Source organism: Rousettus aegyptiacus, unplaced genomic scaffold, assembly GCF_014176215.1.
Source record: "Rousettus aegyptiacus isolate mRouAeg1 unplaced genomic scaffold, mRouAeg1.p scaffold_m13_p_5, whole genome shotgun sequence".
Classification (NCBI taxonomy): Eukaryota; Metazoa; Chordata; class Mammalia; order Chiroptera; family Pteropodidae; genus Rousettus; species Rousettus aegyptiacus.
In genome coordinates this window covers 114,072,482-114,082,413 of record NW_023416308.1, presented here as the reverse complement: position 1 = coordinate 114,082,413, position 9,932 = coordinate 114,072,482, and the positions used below count along the sequence as shown (strand labels likewise).

The following is a 9,932-nucleotide window of genomic DNA, read 5'->3' as shown; positions in this document are numbered from 1 at the left end:
TTATGGATTCTGCATTGAATAGATTTGTTGAGGTGTCTGGGGCATGGACATGGGCTGATGATGTAGATGCTGTGGGATGGTAGTGGAACCCCGAGTTCTTAACTGGACCTGCATGCAGTTGCCTGTGGCACACACACTAAGAGACCCAGTGCAAACCTTTGGAAGTGTCCCTTGAGGTTTAGCTTTTTTCTTTAGCCAGCTAAACAGCCTGGTTAAAGAAAAATTCTAAGTCATCTTTTACCCTTTAATATTCTTAAGATTGCTGTGGCCATGCCACCCTGAACATGCCCGATCCCGTCTGATCGCAGAAGCTAAGCAGGGTTGGGCCTGGTTAGTACTTAGATGGAAGACCACCTAGGAGGACCAGGTGCTGTAGGTGTAAAAAAGATTATTAAGATTTATTCTCAGAATAAAATGTCCTACCTTGTATGGTTTAATGTCAGGAAGGGAAGAATCCTCTGCTAGGGATTAGAACACATGATTGCTGGTGCCTCCTGCCACCTGCCCATCTAACCATGGACAAGCAATGGAACCTCAGTCTCACCTGTGAGATGAAAATGATAGCTGTTCTGCTTCCATGCAGGGATGTTTTAAGAACTAGAGAGAACGTCTTGTAAACTGATCTACATATGAGGAAGTACAGATTAGAAAGCAGAAGGGATTCCAGGGAGCTGCTGGCTTTTAAAAAAAACGGGTGAACAAAAGGAGAGTTACATGATAAAAAGATGAACCAGAGACCAGGTGATATATAATGTGTATTGGGACCAGTAAGGGCAAAATCTTAAAAAAAACTTTTAGAAGGGAAATTCCCTACAGGTAAGTCTATGACAATGTGAACTTGAAGGAAAAAAAAGTAATTGGGAGTCCCTGTCAGAATTTAGACCAGTGTCGAGGTTCATAGCCACCTGCTTCACTGTCTGCCGTGCTTGCTAAAATGCCTGCTTCTGCGCTGCATCAATCTCTGTAGTCTAGAAATCTTTTTATGTGCCGGATGACTTATGTAAATGAAAGTGTGAGGGCTGCTAGTTTAGCTTCGATTTCATCTAGGAGTTACCATGGTGGTATAGAAGGGGACTGACCTTTGGGACACCTCTAGGTTCAAGTTCTAACTCCTACTATTTAAGTGGAATGCCTTTGGACATGTGTGAGACACATTTGAGTCAATTTTCTTTTGCCTCAGATTGTGTACACTAAATATACTCTGCCAGGCACTGGATGAACATTAGTCTACAAGTTGTTGCCATGGTATAGATCCAGAAACCCAAATCTGTGTGTCTTAAGTGCTTCTGGAATGGGGCCAGACCTCAGCCACTGGAGATGGCCATGTAGTCACTTAACAGTTCCAGCCATGAGTGTGAATGTGAGAGCTGGCCTCTGCTATCTTGTGTGACCAGGGTCTGCTCCTTTGCTCAGTCCTCTCCACTGTCCCAGAATGCTGGCGTCTGCAGGTAAGCACGGGCTATGAAGTGGCTTCCCATGGCATACAGTGAATACAGCCCCTGACTATGTTAACCCATAAAGCCTAACTGTGATTCTGGCCCTGCCTCAGTTTCTTTTGTATGATGTTCTACTCTGGTGTGACTAACTGCATCTGCACAGGTGGCTCCAACAAGCGTCAGGATGAATGAACATTTCTGGAGCCACCCACAGGAAACAATGCACTAAGCTTCCAGATAACCATGAAGTAAATGAGAAGACCTTTTCTAATCACATCCCCCTTGCAACCAACCATTCATTCTCATCCTCAAGTGGTACCTGTGAAGAATGAAATTTACTTAATCCAGACTGAGATAAGACAGGGTTTCTAGTTCCAACTGTTAGTGACCAGTTATATGATACTTGGTTATGTTACTTCCCCATCTTTAAGACTGCAAAGTGGAGGATTAGATTAAGTTGGTCTCTAAGGTCCCTTTGAATAAGCTACCTCTACACTTCCAACTGACCCTTTCATTCACTTATGTGTGCTGCTGAGAGGGTGACCTTCACCACTGGACCTCTAAATGAAATGAGCCGTGGACAGTGGGTTCCTCTCCAGTTTAATGCCAGTGATGTCTTCAAGGCAGGGCTAGAGAAAGCAGTATGAGAAGTCAAGAGAAAATCAGGGTATTAGTGAGGTTTGTGCTTTAAGTATCAGGAACGTTCTTATGGATTTTTAAAATAATGTTCCATGGTTGATTAGACCTGTCTACCACGGTTTTTGAATAGAACCCTGAAGGCAGGAGGCAGGACACAGAAGGAATAGAAAACAAGAAGAAGCATCCGTGCATTAGACAACGGAGCCCTTCACAGGAGGAGAATGAGCCTGATCACAGGAAATAATCAGAGTTTAAAAACAAAATGGAATGCTTAAAGGCCAATTATTTTTTACTTTGAGCAAGTACAGATATTCTAGGATTCATCTGACAGGAGGGCCATATGACTCAAGGTTTCCTAAAGTAAATTCTGTCATGGCTCCTGGTGGCTTCTTGGGAAGGGGGCGGGGGGGAGCCACAACCAAGCAAGATGAGAAAGTTTTAAAGATGGTTACTTGGAGAAGGGGATGATATACTCATCTAGGGCAACACTTCTCCAGCTTAGGAAAAAAAGAGTGTGTTAACCTGAAATATTAAGTGACCAACATATATTGGTAAGTTGAGAATATGCTTCTTCTAATTACACTGCATCCTGGAAAGGAACTGATAATCGTCTATAAGAGGAATGAGACAAGATGCTGGCTTTAGGGTAGAGGTGAAGAACACAAGCATTCTTGCAGGATGACAGACCTGAAGAAGACATAGAAGCTGGTTGTGCCTTTAAGAATTAATTTAGGCTGGAACTGGGGGAAGAAAATCAGTGGGATACCTTCATCACAGTCTTTGTATCCATGCTGGATCACTAAGCACAGCCTGAGAACAAACCTGGGATAGTCTCTACCCTCTCTTGGAGTGGATGAATTTCTAGGGATAGGTGCCATAAGGAAAAGGCTGCACAATGGAAAATATGCATTTATTATAAAATGTTTGCTTCATGATGAAAGTAGAAAAATAACACTATGAGCTACTAAAAAAGTTCTGGAGCTCAGTCTGAAGAACGGGAGAAGAGGCTTTTGCGTTACTTGGAGCACACCATCCTGAGGCTTTCCATCCTCATGCGTGACAGGTATGGCACAGCATGTACAAGCAGTACGTGTGACTTAGGTCCTGCTGGAAGCCCAAGGAGCCTACATGGTCCACACAAGACGCTCTGGCCACGATGATCAAAGAGAACTTGAGGTCAGCAGGAAACTGGTTCTGAGGAGGGCCAAGAGGCGGACAGCCTTGTCGCCCCCCATGCTGGACTGCAGAGAATCTCTTAGGCTGATGGTCCTGTTTAGAAGACGGTGCCCATGGCCTTATGCTCAGTTTATTGCCCAAATGTCTATGCTGAGGAAAAGCTGCAACTTTTCCCAGGACAACTTGACCCACCATTTCTCACTGGTGTTGCTAAAGTACCAGAAGCATGTGTGATCTCAACCCATGAGGGCTGCTGGCTGAAATTTTTGTATTTCAAATCCTGTCCATACTGATGGCAGAAAGAAAGAAAGAAAAATGTTAAAAGACCAGTGAACAAGAGCAGCTGGCCTGAACTGTTCTATATTCCAAGCCTCCTGATCCCAAAGAACAAGGAGAATGTCTTCTCTGACTGGGTAACTGTCTACCCTGAATGGGAAAGGCAGTCCCACAGACACCCCTTTCCCACTTAAAAGTCCTCTAGACCCTTCAGGTTACAGAAGAGCAATGACTCCCTCCCTGGATGGGATGGGAACCCAACCCTCAGGTGACAGGAAGTGGTCCCTCAGCAGCGGTACCTGGAGAAAGTGGCCAGGGCAAGTACTTCAAGCAGCAGCTCTAAGCCACAGAAGAAGAGCAAGATGCCGTTCATGATGGCTTCCAGGCGGAGCACGTAGGTCTGCAGCAGCAAGTAATAGGAGGCCATCATGGCAGATGGGAAGGTCAAGGCCACACTAATAGCAAGTGGCATCTTTCGTTGGCAGAGGTTTCCCTTTGTACCTGTCAGACATAGCCCATGGAGTCACCTCCAAGTGGCCTGCTTTCCCTGGCCTCAGAGAAAAGGTGAGTGGGATGTGATGGACTGGCAAGGTAGAGAAAATGATCCTGAATGGGGACATGCAGATTCATAAGTGGAGTCCCTCTGTACTAAAAATTAGAGGCTTTGAAATTTAGAATTGGAGTCAAAAATCCTGCTTCCAGTCTGGCTCTCACTCAAGGGAAATGGGCTCTTTATTGGGGCAAACTTTTTTCCAATTATAAAGATAATATATAATCATTCAAAACTTTACAACCAATACATAGAAAATAATTTTAGAAAATACAGAAACTGAAAGAGCCATCTATGCTCATGCCCTGGAGATAGTTATTATTAGGTGTATATTGTTTCAGATTTTTTTTTTCATGTTGTGTTTATTATTTAAAAAAATCATACTAATACTGTTTTGCAACCTTTTCCCATTTAACATAAGTCAGACATCTTTCCACATATAACTACCTTTCTTTTTTAATGGCTATGAACAATTTCATTGGACCAATACTGTCATTTAACTGATCCTGTATTGATAGATGTTTAGATTGTCCCTAATGTTCTGATGTAATAAAATATGTGGCAATAAATATTCTCACATTGATATATTTGCATATATGTGAAAATATTTGTTTTTTTCAACTAGTTTTAAGAGTGAAATTGTTAGGTCTAAGAATACAAATTTTACATGGTGAAACTATCAGCAAAAAGGATGCACTAATTTATATTTCCAAACAGTCTGGGAATATATTAACCACAAGGGTATGGGACTACAGAGACCTGTTCCTCAGACCTATTGTCACACTGGGTATTGGAAATATTTTTAATCTGATGGGTAAAAATGTTCCCTTGTTGGGCATTTTGTCAGGTTTATTGGTCCTCTGTTATTATTCTTATGTGAATTGCCTATTAGTGTCCTCTGTCAATTTTTAAAATTAGGTTGTCTTTTCCTTAATGATTTATGTGAGCCTGCTTTATCCTTTGTTGTATGTACTGCAGGCATTTTTTTCCCCCAATGTGTTTTAACATTGTTTTCAGTGATGAGATATTCTAACTCATGAGAGATTTGCTCTGTATTTCGGGGTATATAAAACTTATCTTAAAGAAATCCTTGTTCAGAGAAGTGGAGCAGATCGTAGTGCTGCTCTGTGCAGGCATGAACTGCCCTGGACATGGAGTTAGAACTGAATCTATTCACCCGAGCAAACCAGTGAAAGAAACCAGGCATTCCTGTAGTAGTTAGGCAATTGGGAAGGAATTATCTATTATCTCACACTACTGCCCACCGTTAGCACTTCAGAGCAACAGACAGGTAAATCTTGATGCAAACTATAAAGCAGTTTGAAACTTCAGAAAGAGTAATGGGATATGTTACCAGATCCAATCTCTTCTTGTGAGCCTAGGTCATGTACTTCTTGATAATCAAGTTACAGATACCAGCTTGTCTCATAAGGAATGGAAATATTTTCTGGATAACACTCACCAAAAAAGAGTCGAATTACTTCGATTCCAAGATAAAGGAGTAGCATCACCACATCCAGTACTAGATTAGCTGTTGGATACGGTAGCAGGAGACCTGCCAATACAAAAGCCAGAGTTTGCAAACAACATACAACAGCACCCACAAGAACTCCCACACACTTGGGAATAAAGAGGACAAGAGTCTTATCAGCTTTCCATGAGCTGGTGAGTAGGATGCGAGTAGGATCAGTTAACCTGCTGCAGGATATATTAACTCACAGTGCCACTATGTCTGTTAGAGGCGGGCTCATTATTATGGGGTTTTACTAACTCCAAAAGTCTTAGGGATTCCACTCTCCAAAATGATCAGATGTATGTGGGTACACAGGCTGCTGAACAGTTCTGAGGGCCACCAATGGGCGTAGAGTTCACAAAAAGAGGTGACGGGAAAGTCAGAATAGAGAAGCCCACATTTCCCAAACTCAAGAAATTCTTGCTGAATCACTCTCAAGGAAGCCATCCAATGAAGAGACCTCTACCTTGCAGTGAAAAAGGGCACAGAAAAGAATGAAAAATAAGGTTTTTGGTGGTTGCTGCCTCTGGGACGAAGTTGGGAAGGGATTTGGGGCTAAGAGTAGTCGAGGCCCAAGCCTTACCTTTATATAGAAATATGAAGAGTTCCAGCAGGAAATAGGTAGCATAATACCACCCGTTCAGAAAGAACAGGATTTCTAGGGGGGTGGAGGACAACCGTTTACCTGAAAAGATGAGCACAGAGAACAAGGATGGGTTGGAGGGCAGCTCAATCTGTTCTTTGAGTAGTTGTGTCTAACTTGGAGAAAACGAGAGGTCACAGCCAATGGCAAGGGCCACTTGGTTGCTGATAATGAGGGGTGGGTGAGTATAGGACGTGGAGGGGGCTTCCTTCAATCCCTTTCTTTCCCCGGAATCACTGTCAAACTCGATTCTTTTGGCTTCGGAGGTGAAAGTCAAGGCTCCTCTATGATCTAATCCCGTCATTATATAGGAGGTAAAATTGGGGCGCAGAGACCAGCACTGGCTTCTTCGAGGTCACACAGCAAATTCGTCTTTAAGCTGGCCTAGAATAGACCGAAACAAAGATCTGGGGATATTTGAGATCCTCACCTCGGACAGTAAGGCACTCAGGGTGGATGGGGCTACGAAACTCAGCTTTGGATAAGTGAGGAGCGCTGTCCCTAACACCCGAAAATGGAGGGTTTAGATTGAGCCACCGGGCAGAAGGGAGAAAGGGGACTGAAGGGATCAGGATCAGCGACTCACACACCTCCAGAACCTCACCTCGCGGCGCCATCTTCAGTCCCCATGGAAACTGCGTACGCGGCTGCAGCCGCTCCCCGAGCAGCGAGGCGCCGCCGGAAGCGGGGGACGGAGCGGCTCCGGCTTCCGGTCGCTCAGCCCGCCCGCGGCACTCTATGGTTAGTGGACTGGAGCCACCTTGGTGAGGTCCACGCGTGCGCAAGGAGGGTCGCAGGCCGCAAAAAGCCTTCGCTGCGGCTTTGGCTTTCCAAGGCTCCGCCGCCCGCGCAGCCGTCGCCTGCGGGACCCCGAGGCAATGGAGTTTCTCGTGGTCCCCCCACCCCCAGGTTACAATGCGTCGGCTGAAGTGACCAGTCGTGGCAGTGTGACCACAGGATTGGCAAATAGGCCTTAGCCCCACGATTTCTCTTTTCAGACAGCGGTCTGAAAATGAGAAACGGTGTGCGCGACGGAGCTCTGCAAATGCGGGGTGAGGTTTAGGGGTCATATGTCTATCAGGCAGCCTTTTAGGTGGGTTAGGGTTTTTTGTGCGTCTGATTTATTAGGTATTTAGAAGGCCCCAAATCAGAAAACGTGAAGATGAAACGTGATCAACGTGTGACCCACAACATACTGGAGGAGTTGAGAGGTCAAAGTACTCCCGGCGGGAATTGAGGGACGTTTCCAAGAGATAGTCTGTATTCTAGGTTTTGAAGCCTAAATACGATTTGGGGCAGTAAACGTGTGTTACTGCCTGCAGCGGGGTAAGAAAAAAAAGGGTTTTGCGTGGAATCGGGCCGACTTGGCTGTTAGCCCATTGTTAGAGTAGGATAGGAGCATACGGCACGTTCAAACCAGGTAATTTGAGTAGTGACTAACTTTTAAGGACAGTGCTAGTTGAATTGGAGGTGGGGCAGTAATTGATATTTCTAGGCATCAAGGAGCAGAAGCAATTCCCTGAAACTGGAGAGAGTAATTTATGTGTCATTTTGGAGAAGGGTGAGAACGTCACTTTTAGAAGGATAGATATATCTTGTTAGTAGGAATGTAACTACTAGGGAAATTCAAGTATGTGTGGAACGGATATGGAAGCTGAGTAGCCAAAAAGATAGACTCTGTTATCTATTTTTTTTGCATCTTTGCTGCACATTCACCCTTCAGTACCGGTTCAGCGGTAATGGACTAGACTCTGCAATTTCTTCAACCTTAAGTGAGCACAATGGCAATCTTTGTCAGTAGAGGGCGCTAGAGAGACATCGAAGGAAAGGACTGGTCTTCCCGGCCCCAGAGCTCTCCTTTGCTTTTCCTTGGTCCTGCACCATGATGTCTAAGCAGTGTAAGTGCTTGGGGACATCGAGGACATCAGGCGCGCTCTACTCCAGCCACACGCCAAAAGCCAGCACTTCCTCGGCAACCTCACAGACCTCATCCAGGCCCGGTGACCACTTATCTGTGGCCCTCTTGTCAAGGATACCGCATACTCCAGGCCTTGCACCCGTGGCAACTCCCTCCCTCTGTGCACCTGCCCTCTCAGCCTTGTTCACCTGTGCCCTGGACAGTATTTGCCAAGGCCCTCCAGGCATGGACACCACGTACCCACCACAGCAGCGCCCCAGCTCCCTCCATGCATCTGCTCATCAACATTGGCTTTTCTTCCCAGAGGCTTAGTTCCCGTGGCCTTCAGGCCCTGTGTGGACGTCATGCATTCCAGGCCTTGTGCACACAGGGCACTCCAACAAGTCTTGGCTCACCTGTGCCCTGCTGGGTGGTTTACTGGGATCCTCTCAATGTGGACAGTGTGTGCTCTGGGTCTAGTGCCTGCAGGTAGTGCCTGTACACTCCCAGTGTACCTGCCCACCAGCCTCAGTTTGCTCGGATCCTGGAGGGCTATTTCTTGTCTGGCATCTCTGTGCCCTGGGTAAACCAGTGAACTTGTCCCCGACCCAGTCAGCTACAGTGAGGTCTGTACCCCAGCCTTGCGGGACCATGCCAGGTTTGCCTTCCTCAGGTACTCTCCCTCAGCACCCTTTCGGAGTTCTCTTTAATATTTTATATTTCCTCTCACATAATAATTTAATGACTCTTTATGTTAAGCTTGCCACGTTTAAATTACTGTATGGTCTCTATCTCCTGGTTGAGACCTAGACTGAAACATCTAGCTATCTTACTGTTAGTTTCTCAGTTCCATTGTCAAAGAGTGTACTCTATTTTTACATTGATTTGAATTTATTATTAACTTTATTGAGAATTTGTTAATGGCTCAGCATACGGTATATATTGGTGAATATTCTGTGTATTTGGAAAAAAATGCATTCCACATTCATATGTATTATAAAGGAATAGGAAAAAAAGAAAAAAAGTCTTTATATTTACCTATTTCTGACGTGCTCCGTTCCCTGCTGAGGGTCTGTTTCCATCTATTGTCATCTCCCTTCAAACCAGAGAATTTTCTTTTTTTCTTTTTTCTTTCTGTCTTTTCTTTTTTTAGAGAACTCCTTTAGCATCTTTTATAGTGTAGGACTCTTGGTAATGAATTCTCTCTTTTTTTAAAAAATGTCTATTTCAACTTCATTCTCGAAGTATATTTTTGGTAAATATAGAATTGGGATTTGACTTTTTTCCTTCAGCATTTTGGAAATGTGGTTACACTCTCTTCTGGCCTGATTTCTAGTGAGAGGTCAGCTGTTCGTTGTCCCTCTGTATGTGGTGGCGTTTTTCTCTTGCTGCTTTCAGGATTTGCTCTTCATCTTTAGCTTTCAGTAATTTGACTGTGATGTGCTTAGGTGTGGCCTTTCATTGTTTATGAGGCGGGTTTGTGGAGCATCTTAAATCTGTAAATTTCTATCTTTCATCAAATTTGGGAAATTTTTGGCTATTATTTCTTTAAATATTTTTTTTCTGCTCTGTTCCTTCTCTTTGCCGTCTAGGACTCCAATTACATGTATGTTGGGCCGATATTATTTAACTAGTCCTGAGACTTTAAAAATCTTTTTTTCCCTCTTTTTCAACTTAGGTAATTTCTGATGGTCTATCTTTCTAGTTCATTGACTCATTCTGTTCTCCTTTGCTGTTAAATCCATCCATTTAAAAATTTTCAGTTATTGTAATTTTTATTTCTTAGATTTCTGTTTTTCAAA

At 44.2% G+C, this 9,932-nt stretch overlaps 1 protein-coding gene and 1 pseudogene across 7 annotated transcripts; one reads left to right on the top strand and one right to left on the bottom strand.

The window, feature by feature from the left end:
• The first annotated feature begins 260 nt into the window (after nt 1-260).
• On the top strand, nt 261-379 carry LOC118603464 (annotated as a pseudogene).
• A 2,408-nt stretch (nt 380-2,787) lies between these two features.
• Nucleotides 2,788-6,971, bottom strand: TMEM216 (transmembrane protein 216). Of its 7 annotated transcripts, none has more exons than XM_016134213.2 (5): nt 6,824-6,971; nt 6,174-6,275; nt 5,540-5,632; nt 3,827-4,028; nt 2,788-3,540 (listed from the first exon to the last, which is right to left on the bottom strand). In XM_016134213.2, exons 3-5 carry the CDS (start codon nt 5,583-5,585, stop codon nt 3,525-3,527), a joined length of 264 nt encoding a protein of 87 aa, XP_015989699.1. In that variant the 5' UTR covers nt 5,586-5,632; nt 6,174-6,275; nt 6,824-6,971; the 3' UTR covers nt 2,788-3,524. The 7 variants fall into 7 exon arrangements, with proteins under 7 accessions (XP_015989699.1, XP_036077017.1, XP_036077016.1 ...); XM_036221124.1 differs by having other exon boundaries at nt 6,838-6,911; XM_036221123.1 differs by having other exon boundaries at nt 2,788-3,269; nt 6,838-6,911.
• Between the last annotated feature and the right edge of the window lie 2,961 nt (nt 6,972-9,932).

Coding starts and splice junctions, on each gene's coding strand:
- TMEM216 (XM_036221123.1), bottom strand. Junction 5,633..6,173: donor CTTCATATTTCTATATAAAG/GTAAGGCTTGGG, acceptor TTGTATTGGCAG/GTCTCCTGCTACCGTATCCA. Junction 3,270..3,826: donor GCCCTGGCCACTTTCTCCAG/GTACCGCTGCTG, acceptor GGCCCTCCTCAG/AACCAGTTTCCTGCTGACCT.